Raw genomic sequence first — 13,106 nt, 5'->3', positions numbered from 1 at the left:
CAGAAGTCACTTGATGGACGTGTAAAACGTGCTGAAGCCTGCCGCTAAACGGCTAATCCGTTAGCTCGAGGCAACGTGGGGCACAAATGCTCAGCACATAAAAATGATGTGCACACAGTGTCTGTGAAGGAAAACACTTTGGAGTGACTGCTGGATCCACACCAAGCCTTTGAAGGGATTAAGGCACGTTAGCCTCGTCATCTCATCGCCGTGGAAACACACTGTTTGGCTCCACATACATTTGACCCCGTGCACCTGAGGGGACTGCAGTGTTTGACCTCCCAAATCCACCTCGTACAATGTGAGGATCCTTTTGATGGACAGACAAATCTACATGATCACACATCTGGATTATCAAAGCACACAAAAAGCCCACATACAGTGCACCTGGTGTCTCACACAGGGTGAAGATAGATAGATAGATAGATAGATGGATGGATGGATGGATGGATGGATGGATGGATGGATGGATGGATGGATGGATGGATGGATGGATGGATGGATGGATGGATGGATGGATGGATGGATGGATGGATGGATGGATGGATGGATGGATGGATGGATGGATGGATGGATGGATGGATGGATGGATGGATGGATGGATGGATGGATGGATGGATGGATGGATGGATGGATGGATGGATGGATGGATGGATGGATGGATGGATGGATGGATGGATGGATGGATGGATGGATGGATGGATGGATGGATGGATGGATGGATGGATGGATGGATGGATGGATGGATGGATGGATGGATGGATGGATGGATGGATGGATGGATGGATGGATGGATGGATGGATGGATGGATGGATGGATATGGATAGGATATGGATGGATGGATGGATGGATGGATGGATGGATGGATATGGATGGATGGATAGATAGATAGATAGATAGGATGGAGGATAGGATAGATATGATGGATATGATAGGTAGATTAGATAGTAGGTAGGTAGGTAGGTAGGTAGGTAGGTAGGTAGATAGATAGATAGATAGATAGATAGATAGATAGATAGATAGATAGGTAGATTTGTCTTGTGTTCTGGTCCAATTTTAATCAAACTTGGTGGAGGGGTGTAACATGGGATGAGGAAGAACTCCATCAATATTGGAGCTGATCTATGAATTATTTTCCGTCCCTCATTAATTAGAAAATAAGCTTCAAAAAGACCCATTTTTGGAGGCGTGACATTCAATGTCACCTTTCAGTTTTTAACAGTTTCCAATTGAAAGAACTGCTGAGAACTGAATATATAGAAATGTGTTACATTTGCAGACCAGAGGTTTTGGAAAGATAATTACAGTTTTGGTTTTCTTACTCCTGATTAGGGCAGACATAGATTTTTATTAGTTAATTCTCTTTCAAAACTCTCCCAAGTGTCTGTGATGCACAGAGCTAGAGTTTGTTCAGGTTTGAGTTGTGGAGCTGTGTTTTGTTTTGTTTTTGTCTTTCATTTAATGTGTGAATGAAGCCGTCCCATTGAAGGTGTGTGCTGGACAGACATGCAGCAGAGCTATAATGAAGCTGTTGTGCTCATGTGTTGCTTCAACAGCTGCACGCGTCCCAGCGTGTCCACTCCGAGTCGGGCCATTAATGGCATATATGCTGTCCATTAGCTAATATGCCAGGGCCATAAGAGGAATGGCCAGGGTGCGTACAGACATTGCACACCCATGCAGGAGATGTGACCCCCAGGGGCAGCTGACAGTTGAATTAATCATAGAGGCTGGGAATGGGGGCGGTCTCCACAACAACACAGCTTTTCTGGGCGGTGGGTTTTGCTGACCACTTTTGCCCGGACTGGTCATTTTTTCCACAGAAAAAATGCCCATTGTTTGATTGCAGGGCTATTTGTTATGTTCCAGAAGTAACAAAAAAAACACATTTTAAAGCCCACTGACATTTCCCTCAGTTGGAGACCTTCACAGGATGAACGTCACGACTCAAACAACGAAGCTGAGTGTCCACCAGTGAGTGGAGAAGTTGCTGTGTGTTCAAGCAGGACAGACAGGACACCAGCGGGAGTGGCTAAGAAGTTGCGAATTTCAGGTTTTGTGGATATATTGGACAAAATGACAAAATACCTGCACTGCCATGCCGGAAGATTTTGACAGGATCCGTAGTTTTTGTTTTGCTCAGAATCATTGTTTGACTTTGTGAGATCACATCACAAGTTTTGAGCATATAAAAGCAGGTGCTTTAGTGGAACTGATGTGTGGTCGACATCAGGAAAACACACATACACAAGACACACACAAAACGAGAGGCTGCAATAGTTATGAAGCCTCGAGTTCGGAATTTGGCCGGCGCCATCTTGTTAGTTCGGAGCGGTTTGGAGCAGGAAGTGACCATATTTGGACGAGCTGGGGGAGGAGCCAGCGGTGGATCTGACCGATCTGATCGGAAACCTGACGATACTACGTCCCGCCCACCGATAGCTGTAACCTGACTGCACCACAGGCCTGTCAATCAAACAGACACGCCCCCAAAAACAGGTCTTCTTGAATCTTCTTTTCTAATGAATGAGGGATTATTTTCAGATGGACCTCCAGAAAACTAAGAAGAAGGAGTGACTTTAGCTAACAACACCGAGATAACTGATGGACACATTTTATTCACTTTGGATTTGATGAGAGAAGTTGAATGGGAGTCTATGGAGCCGGAGGCTTTTTGGAGCCGACCTCTAGTGGCACTCGCTGGTATTGCAGCTGAAGACACTTCTGGATCAGAACCATTTTACAGAACCGGAAGCTACGAACACTTTTATATCCAGTCTATGAAATCGATAAACTTTATCTAGGGTGCATCACAGTGACTGGCTGATAGAAGAGGTTTTGGTCTAGTAACAGGCTCGGCGTGTGATTGGGCCTCAGAGTGAGTGAAAGGTTTTCTTGCCCGTACATGTCGTTCCTCCTCTGAAGTCACAGGGATTGGGAGCTTAGACCACTGTAGAGGAAAAAAAGGCTCCGGCCCTGCCCTCTCATCCCTGATAACCATGTCTTAGGTGACATCATCCGTTTCAGAAGGTGCTACATCATGAAGCACAAAGCTGCTGTCAAGCATCAGCCCTGTGAAAAATGGCCCAATGTTCCTCCAAATACTTCAAACAAGTCAGTGTTTTACATGACAGAAGATCCTCTCTTCATTTTATCCCTCTTCCAAACAATGTTGATGATTTTATGGTCACTGGTTCAACACACTACTTCCATAAGCCCACATTATGTGCCTTCTGTTTCAAGTTGTTTATTTATATTTATAATTCAAACAAGAACAAATATATGTGATTTAAAGAGATATTTTATTTTACGACACTGTGGTCTACGTGACCTTCGTTAGCTATATGATAAAGTAATCCAACAATCATTTCATTCAACACCAACAGCGTATGTAAAGCAACCGCAGTATGGACATGGTCAGGTGAACTGTTACAGTTAATAATAAGAGAGGTGTTAACTCCTGGTCTGGACCGAAGACCTAAAAACTAAATCTAAGCCCTGAGTTCTCTGGTTTAAATGGAGGTTACTACAGTAGTTCCTCAAAGACGTTCTTGGTCTCCCGGGAAAGTTTCTGCAGTGATGCTAGTAGATGCTGGATTTCATCAGATATCCACATAGCAGTTGGTGAAGGAAGCACCTTAAAATAAATGCACACATCTGTAAATGTTGAGGTAACCTTGGCGATAGGATAGTGTGGGGACAGGGAGGACCGGGGAAACCTGTGGTGTTTCTGTACAGTTAGATAAATGCTTGGTGTGGTGTCAGAGGTGGTCAAACAGAAGAGACCCGGGCAGACATTAGAAATGCCACATTTCAAGACGCAAGAAAATAACTCTGCCTCGTTGAGTAATGTAATTAATGTAATTAAATTGTTCCCACTGTGGAACCCGTTAGGAAGGGGAGGCAGCTAAAGCATCAGGCTCAGTGAAGAGAGTGGAGAGAAAATAAGCAAAGCTTTGGAGGTGCACGGCACACAGACAGAACCTGTTGACATCTAGCTTGAATGTGTAGCAGTGACTGACCGTAGAGCGACAGCAGCTCGGCTGCCCGAAGTTAAAGAGGAACGTTGTGGAACGGAGCAGCTTGGAGCGGTCGGGAGGGTCGCCCACCCGACGGACTGGTGCTGTGGGATGGTGCCAGGAGGGACCTCAAAGGGCAAAGTGAGACTTAATGCTGAGGCTGCACGTCATAAAAGGTTGGTGGTGCAGCGGTCAGCACCACGGACAGCAGCATGGAGGCGGACGTCTGTTGCTATGTCAACACCCGAACTGCATCCGGGAGGAATGTGGATGAATCAAAGACAGCCACACGATCCAAGCAGGATTAAAGTTTATCATCGATGACCCTGAACCTTATAATGCTGCTCCAGGTCCAGGCTGCTGGGTTACCTCCCATGATGCACTGAGCTCTTCTCCTCTACTTCTGCAGGTATACCTGAAGCTGCCCATTTCTAGTACAATCAACAGGTGTCAGTCCTGCCGAGTTTCTGATGGTCAGGAGAACGGGCTCGTGAGGCCACAGGGTCCTGCTGAAACTTGACTCAAAGAAGCAGCAAACTACTCTATCATTGGTGCAGAAGGAGAGCACGTGTCCACTCGCCTGGAAGAGATGATTTCTTCAGGTTCTCCCTCAAGAGATTGAAAAACACCAACCAGTCTGCAAGACTAGATACTCGACCAAGACTGTGATTGAAGAGCAAACCAAGTGGCCATCAATAGTGACGTCATAGATCGGTTTGTGAACTGCCGTTTTGAAGCCTTGTTTTCAGATTTCTGCCATCACTATCACTATGTCTTTGGGAGCTACTAGTGATCAGCTGATAGCTGTAACCTGACTGCACCACAGGCCTGTCAATCAAACAGACACGCCCCCCAAAAACAGGTCTTCTTGAATCTTCTTTTCTAATGAATGAGGGATTATTTTCAGATGGACCTCCAGAAAACTAAGAAGAAGGAGTGACTTTAGCTAACAACACCGAGATAACTGATGGACACATTTTATTCACTTTGGATTTGATGAGAGAAGTTGAATGGGAGTCTATGGAGCCGGAGGCTTTTTGGAGCCGACCTCTAGTGGCACTCGCTGGTATTGCAGCTGAAGACTCTTCTGGATCAGAACCGTTTTACAGACCTGAAGCTACGAACTCTTTTATATCCAGTCTGTGTTGTAAACAAGGAAACCGCAAGCCTAGCTTTGTCCAAAGACATTTTTTTTACCAACCTGAAAGCTCACTAACGAGCGTGTATCTCATTTAATCCAAACACAAACAGTTTGTGCTTTTGTAGGAGGTTATGTGTTCTGCTGGATTCTCCGACAACAGTGCATGTCGTGAGATATGCTTACTGAATAAAGCCTTTTGCCTTTTATTTCTTTACCTCAATCAACTCAGAGGGACTAAAGATTATCGGAAGCTTTTCCTAAAACAACAACTTGCCATTTTATTATTTTACATGTTGGTTATTCAGCTTTGCAGTTGTTGCTTGGGTTATATTTGAACCTTGGACAAAAGTTTCCATTCTTTATGCTAAGCTAGGCTACGAGCATTTTCCCTGAAACCAAACACAAACATATGAGGTTGATATCGAACTGAACAAATGCAAATCAGTACATTTCTATTCCTTTAACCACATTTTTACTCAGGAATGAATGGAAAACATTCTATGTTTTTCTTTCCTGAAAAACACTCAGGATGTCACCTTCAGGGACCCCTGACAGTTTCTCCATCCCACTCCGGGCCACAGTTAGTTCACCCTCACCTCTGAGAACAAGCTTTCAGTGGGAATTTCCACAGTATCACCTCCAAGTGCTGCTCCAGCCAGCCTAAACAAACAGAGTTACCACTGCAGGCACCTGTCACACATGGAAATCCACCATCCTGTGACTCATTCCCTTTTACCTACAATGGCTAACCTGTAATTTACCCTCAGCACTTAACAAGACCATCACCGTAACATGAGACGACGTGAAGAATCGACCACTGTTTTCTTTGGCCAAGTTCACTGGAGCTGAATGGATGCTTCCCTTTTCACTGTTTGTGAGGCTGCTCCGGTTTGAGGCCCGGGGCCGCGGCTCCTGCTGCAGCGGTGGCAGAGATTGGATATCACAGGCAGCTCCCTGCTCCGTGTTTGTGCGCTTTTTCTGGACTGATTATCAAAGTCTTGGTGCTGCGAGCAGTTTGTTTTCTGGCTGCTGAGGAGGGTCCTCTGAGTCCTGCTGAGGAGCAACGGCGCCATCTGGCGTCCATCAGGTGAAACTCATGTTGATCACAGCAGCGGAGGTTCACACTCTTTTTACCTTGAGAGTAGGAAGTTGGTTTTATTTGTGCATGTGTTTTATGTTTTTGGAACCATTCCGTTTTTTTGGTCCTTTTTATTTTCCGTCACAACAAGCGTTTTGTTGGACGGAGTCTTTTCAGTTGTTCCCTCAGATTATATAGATAGTTTTTAGAAGCTTTTAAAGACTCACAAGCACTTTGCACTCCAGTGAATCACTGCCTCTTGTGTAGTTTTATTGATTCTGTGTCTGATTCCTGCGTTACCCGTCGTGTGTTTTATAGTTTTTATATCATTTTAATATTGTTTGTACTGTTTTATTTTTGTTTTTAACTAGCACCTTGTAACCTTGGTTTCAAAAGGTGCTCTGCAAATAAAGTTTATCGTTATTATTATTTTGGCATGTGGAGTCCCAATCCAGTTCAATATAATGCTGTTTTTGTGACAAAAGACTTCCAAGAAAGCACATGTGCTGTTCACATTTGAACAAGTTACAATTACGAAATGATGTGCTTGTACAATTAGATTTAATATTTGAAGTAACAGAAAACTTCATGTGGTTTATATGAATTTTTCACTTAACATGACCTCTTGTATTGTTAACTAGTGTTAGTTGGGAAGTAATCCCTTACAAATACACTCTTTCCTCCAGTTTGAGTAACATTTCCTAAAATAATTTCGGTATTATAAATTCCTGAGCCTCTGAAGAAATGAAGCTTTGTGATGCGTTTTGAAGGCTCCACTTACCACTAGTTTTAAAGAGTGTCTGCCCAATTATCTGTCTCCTTTATTAATGGCAGCCTTTAAGAGTGTTAGGAAAATATCTTTGTATGCAACCGCTGCCGTGATAGAATATAATGTAACATAAAGAGTGAAGGCGTGTCGCTGCACCTTCACACTCGTGTCCTCTGGAATCTGCACCGAACCGTCCGAGCTGGAAACCCTCACCTGTCAGTCATCCCGGGGTCCCTGGTGCTCCGCGGACCACAGGCCTGTCAGAACTCCAGCAGGCCCTCAAAGAAAGACACCCCCACCCGCCTTCTGTCACAGCCCCCGCCTCACCCCCATCCCTCTCAGACCCGCCAAACAAAAATAAAGTAACGCTGAAGAGAGAGCGGCCGGGGCTCCTGCTTTGCAGATCAGTCAGTGGATACCTGATTGTCACTCACGGGGTTGGGCCCTTAATCCTATTGTTCCTCCGACAGGATTACTCTCTGTGGTCCCTCTCTCCCTGTGACTGCACGCGGGAGAAAGGCCAGATTAAGGGGATTAGCATGTATCCTCCTGACTTGTCAAACTGGGATGTAAGGAACCATTGACTTTCTTGGGGACCCTGAATGAGGAGAGGCAGAGAGGTTCCTAAAGAAGAGGTCATGAAAGGCAGCGAACAAGACCGAATTCCTCAAAGGACAATGTGATTTGTTTGCTTTTGTTCCGTCAAACTGGGCTGAAAGGTTCAAAGGGCCGGCGGCCAGGAGGAGAGAGCGGCGGGTCCACAGAGATGGAAGAGAGCGGAGGAAACTCGACGGTCATGACGGTAAACTCCTGTCAGCCGGGATTATTCTGGTGTCAGGGACCTGGATTCACTCTCAACAATCTCCAGCATCATTAGAAACCTGCAGAAAAATCCCTGCGAGCAGAACAATGTCTCGCCCCACGCTTCCATTAAAGCAGTCCAAACACTTTCCTTGTAATCTTTTATTAAGTTTATGTAGCGCTTAACCACAAAACTGAAATGTTAGCAGCCAGAAGGGGACACCTGCATCGGGGCATCGTCCTATAGAGGGGTCAAAGGTTATGCTTTAGTTTTAAAGCCCGTATCCTCTCAGTTTATCGTGTGCTTATAGAAGTTACCATGAATCACAAAGTTCAGGAATTCATTCTTCCATTTCACTTCTTTCTTTAAAACACAAATTCAAAATAAACCCAGCTTTTATGTTGAAACAAAAAATACCTTGTATGTTTAGGGTCAAAAAAACAACCTCGCAATTTAAACCTATCCAAAAAAAGGTGGTACCTGAGAGTGTTCTCCGAGTTTACATGTGTAGAGCAGAACGTCGGCCGTCGAAGCAGCATACAGTTTTCTGTCTTCTCTCAAAGTTGTCAATTTGATGGTTATTAAACATGAAAATATGAGAGACTTTAACTTTTGCTCTCTATGGGATATTACAGATGCCCCCTTTAAGGTCTTTACTCATGAAGTCAAAGAAACCCATTTCACCCTGCCTGTGGTTTCAGTTCGAGGTGGATCGTTGTGTCTTTTGTTTAATCAGAGACTGAAACATTTTATTCACCCACAATACAAACATTTCAGATAAATATCATTTAGGCTACATGCTTTGGAAAAGGATCCTTTTTTCTCCATCAACTTTAAGTTGTTAAAAAAATTGAAAACTAAAATTGTATTCATTTGTATCTCTGTCCCTGTTTTTCTGAAGGTCTCCTGAGTTTTGCTGATTTGATTGTTCTCTTTTAGTTGTTCTTTGATTTGTTTAATGTTTAATCTCGCCGGTTGTTATTTATGTTATGACTGTGGTTTATGACTTATTATTATTATTATGATGATTATTATTATTATGATTATTTATTATTATCAGTAGTATTGCAGAATCATTTCCACCATTGATGATTGGCTGTATTCCCTCTCTTCTTCTATTGGCTCTGAGTTCATTTTGATTTGTTTTAAATACTTTGGGGGAATTTACCCTCTGAAGCTCCTCCCACTTCCCCAACTCTGACCTCGCCCGCCTGGTGACAGATGACGCCACTGGCAATGTTTTAGAGTGACAGAAGAAAGAGCCAATCACTGTCCGCGAAACGACGACATTCACGAATTGACCAATGGCCGCGCGGAGAGGCGATCTTGCGGAAACAACTGTTAAAGTTTGTCTCAGCTTGTTTTGTTTTGGTTGAGTACGGAGGTTGACGTCGTGCTGACAATGCGACGGTTAATTCACAGCTCAATGGTTAACAAATATTAGTATCTGATCGTTTACGGCAATGGTGTCACTGAAGTACAACGTTGGACTGGAAAATGCAGCGACGGCGGCGACGGTCGCAGAGGTAACGGCTAGCGTGAGCTAACTAGTTAGCTGGAGGAACTGAAGCAGTCTGAGAGACAACTCCTGTTAAAGACCTGTGGACAGGTGATGGAAAGACCTGTGGACAGGTGATGGAAAGACCTGTGGACAGGTGATGTAAAGACCTGTGGACAGGTGATGTAAAGACCTGTGGACAGGTGATGTAAAGACCTGTGGACAGGTGATGGAAAGACCTGTGGACAGGTGATGTAAAGACCTGTGGACAGGTGATGTAAAGACCTGTGGACAGGTGATGTTAAAGACCTGTGGACAGGTGATGGAAAGACCTGTGGACAAGTGATGGAAAGACCTGTGGACAGGTGATGTTAAAGACCTGTGGACAGGTGATGTAAAGACCTGTGGACAGGTGATGTAAAGACCTGTGGACAGGTGATGGAAAGACCTGTGGACAGGTGATGGAAAGACCTGTGGACAGGTGATGTAAAGACCTGTGGACAGGTGATGTTAAAGACCTGTGGACAGGTGATGGAAAGACCTGTGGACAAGTGATGGAAAGACCTGTGGACAGGTGATGGAAAGACCTGTGGACAGGTGATGTTAAAGACCTGTGGACAGGTGATGTAAAGACCTGTGGACAGGTGATGGAAAGACCTGTGGACAGGTGATGGAAAGACCTGTGGACAGGTGATGGAAAGACCTGTGGACAGGTGATGTTAAAGACCTGTGGACAGGTGATGGAAAGACCTGTGGACAGGTGATGTAAAGACCTGTGGACAGGTGATGGAAAGACCTGTGGACAGGTGATGTTAAAGACCTGTGGACAGGTGATGGAAAGACCTGTGGACAGGTGATGGAAAGACCTGTGGACAGGTGATGGAAAGACCTGTGGACAGGTGATGGAAAGACCTGTGGACAGGTGATGGAAAGACCTGTGGACAGGTGATGGAAAGACCTGTGGACAGGTGATGGAAAGACCTGTGGACAGGTGATGTTAAAGACCTGTGGACAGGTGATGTTAAAGACCTGTGGACAGGTGATGGAAAGACCTGTGGACAGGTGATGTTAAAGACCTGTGGACAGGTGATGTAAAGACCTGTGGACAAGTGATGTTAAAGACCTGTGGACAGGTGATGTAAAGACCTGTGGACAGGTGATGTTAAAGACCTGTGGACAGGTGATGTTAAAGACCTGTGGACAGGTGATGGAAAGACCTGTGGACAGGTGATGTTAAAGACCTGTGGACAGGTGATGTAAAGACCTGTGGACAAGTGATGTTAAAGACCTGTGGACAGGTGATGTAAAGACCTGTGGACAGGTGATGTTAAAGACCTGTGGACAGGTGATGTTAAAGACCTGTGGACAGGTGATGGAAAGACCTGTGGACAGGTGATGTTAAAGACCTGTGGACAGGTGATGGAAAGACCTGTGGACAAGTGATGTTAAAGACCTGTGGACAGGTGATGTTAAAGACCTGTGGACAGGTGATGTTAAAGACCTGTGGACAGGTGATGTAAAGACCTGTGGACAGGTGATGGAAAGACCTGTGGACAGGTGATGGAAAGACCTGTGGACAGGTGATGGAAAGACCTGTGGACAGGTGATGTAAAGACCTGTGGACAGGTGATGTAAAGACCTGTGGACAGGTGATGTTAAAGACCTATGGACAGGTGATGGAAAGACCTGTGGACAAGTGATGTTAAAGACCTGTGGACAAGTGATGTTAAAGACCTGTGGACAGGTGATGTAAAGACCTGTGGACAGGTGATGTTAAAGACCTGTGGACAGGTGATGGAAAGACCTGTGGACAGGTGATGTTAAAGACCTGTGGACAGGTGATGGAAAGACCTGTGGACAGGTGATGTAAAGACCTGTGGACAGGTGATGTTAAAGACCTGTGGACAGGTGATGGAAAGACCTGTGGACAAGTGATGTTAAAGACCTGTGGACAGGTGATGTAAAGACCTGTGGACAGGTGATGTAAAGACCTGTGGACAGGTGATGTGGACAGGTGATGTTAAAGACCTGTGGACAGGTGATGTTAAAGACCTGTGGACAGGTGATGGAAAGACCTGTGGACAGGTGATGTTAAAGACCTGTGGACAGGTGATGGAAAGACCTGTGGACAGGTGATGTTAAAGACCTGTGGACAGGTGATGTTAAAGACCTGTGGACAGGTGATGTTAAAGACCTGTGGACAATGTGATGATGTAAAGACCTGTGGACAGGTGATGTAAAGACCTGTGGACAGGTGATGTTAAAGACCTGTGGACAGGTGATGGAAAGACCCTGTGGACAGGTGATGGAAAGACCTGGAAAGACCTGTGGACAGGTGATGGAAAGACCTGTGGACAGGTGATGTTAAAGACCTGTGGACAGGTGATGGAAAGACCTGTGGACAGGTGATGGAAAGACCTGTGGACAGGTGATGGAAAGACCTGTGGACAGGTGATGGAAAGACCTGTGGACAAGTGATGTTAAAGACCTGTGGACAGGTGATGTAAAGACCTGTGGACAGGTGATGTTAAAGACCTGTGGACAGGTGATGTTAAAGACCTGTGGACAGGTGATGGAAAGACCTGTGGACAGGTGATGGAAAGACCTGTGGACAGGTGATGGAAAGACCTGTGGACAGGTGATGTAAAGACCTGTGGACAGGTGATGTTAAAGACCTGTGGACAGGTGATGGAAAGACCTGTGGACAAGTGATGTTAAAGACCTGTGGACAGGTGATGTAAAGACCTGTGGACAGGTGATGTTAAAGACCTGTGGACAGGTGATGTTAAAGACCTGTGGACAGGTGATGGAAAGACCTGTGGACAGGTGATGGAAAGACCTGTGGACAGGTGATGTTAAAGACCTGTGGACAGGTGATGTAAAGACCTGTGGACAGGTGATGTTAAAGACCTGTGGACAGGTGATGTTAAAGACCTGTGTACAGGTGATGGAAAGACATGTGGACAAGTGATGTTAAAGACCTGTGGACAGGTGATGTTAAAGACCTGTGGACAGGTGATGTTAAAGACCTGTGGACAGGTGATGTTAAAGACCTGTGGACAGGTGATGTTAAAGACCTGTGGACAGGTGATGTTAAAGACCTGTGGACAGGTGATGGAAAGACCTGTGGACAGGTGATGTTAAAGACCTGTGGACAGGTGATGGAAAGACCTGTGGACAGGTGATGTTAAAGACCTGTGGACAGGTGATGGAAAGACCTGTGGACAGGTGATGGAAAGACCTGTGGACAGGTGATGTTAAAGACCTGTGGACAGGTGATGTTAAAGACCTGTGGACAGGTGATGTTAAAGACCTGTGGACAGGTGATGTTAAAGACCTGTGGACAGGTGATGTAAAGACCTGTGGACAGGTGATGTTAAAGACCTGTGGACAGGTGATGTTAAAGACCTGATGACAGGTGATGGAAAGACCTGTGGACAGGTGATGTAAAGACCTGTGGACAGGTGATGTTAAAGACCTGTGGACAGGTGATGGAAAGACCTGTGGACAGGTGATGTTAAAGACCTGTGGACAGGTGATGTTAAAGACCTGTGGACAGGTGATGGAAAGACCTGTGGACAGGTGATGTTAAAGACCTGTGGACAGGTGATGTTAAAGACCTGTGGACAGGTGATGGAAAGACCTGTGGACAGGTGATGTTAAAGACCTGTGGACAGGTGATGTAAAGACCTGTGGACTCACCTGGATGAGTCCCTGGATGAGTCCCTGGATGAGTCCCTGGATGGGTCCCTGGATGAGTCCCTGGATGGGTCCCTGGATGGGTCCCTGGATGGGTCC

The 13,106-nt window shown here is 45.4% G+C and overlaps 1 protein-coding gene across 1 annotated transcript in view; it reads left to right on the top strand.

Annotated features, from left to right (window-relative positions):
* The first annotated feature begins 9,151 nt into the window (after nt 1-9,151).
* The window catches only part of LOC138636417 (WW domain binding protein 1-like), a 9,958-nt gene continuing 6,003 nt past the window's right edge, over nt 9,152-13,106 (top strand). Inside the window, exon 1 of the mRNA XM_069724420.1 lies at nt 9,152-9,336. Within this exon, the coding sequence (XP_069580521.1) occupies nt 9,274-9,336 (63 nt within the window). The 5' untranslated portion in view covers nt 9,152-9,273. The remainder of the gene's footprint in view (nt 9,337-13,106) is intronic.

The sequence above is a fragment of the Brachyistius frenatus genome, unplaced genomic scaffold, assembly GCF_029030835.1.
Source record: "Brachyistius frenatus isolate BFR_SWC_R1_liver_20210118 unplaced genomic scaffold, ASM2903083v1 Contig_376, whole genome shotgun sequence".
Taxonomy (NCBI): domain Eukaryota; kingdom Metazoa; phylum Chordata; class Actinopteri; family Embiotocidae; genus Brachyistius; species Brachyistius frenatus.
The sequence above is the reverse complement of the archived record's forward strand: the minus strand, read 5'-3'. Positions and strand labels throughout refer to the sequence as shown.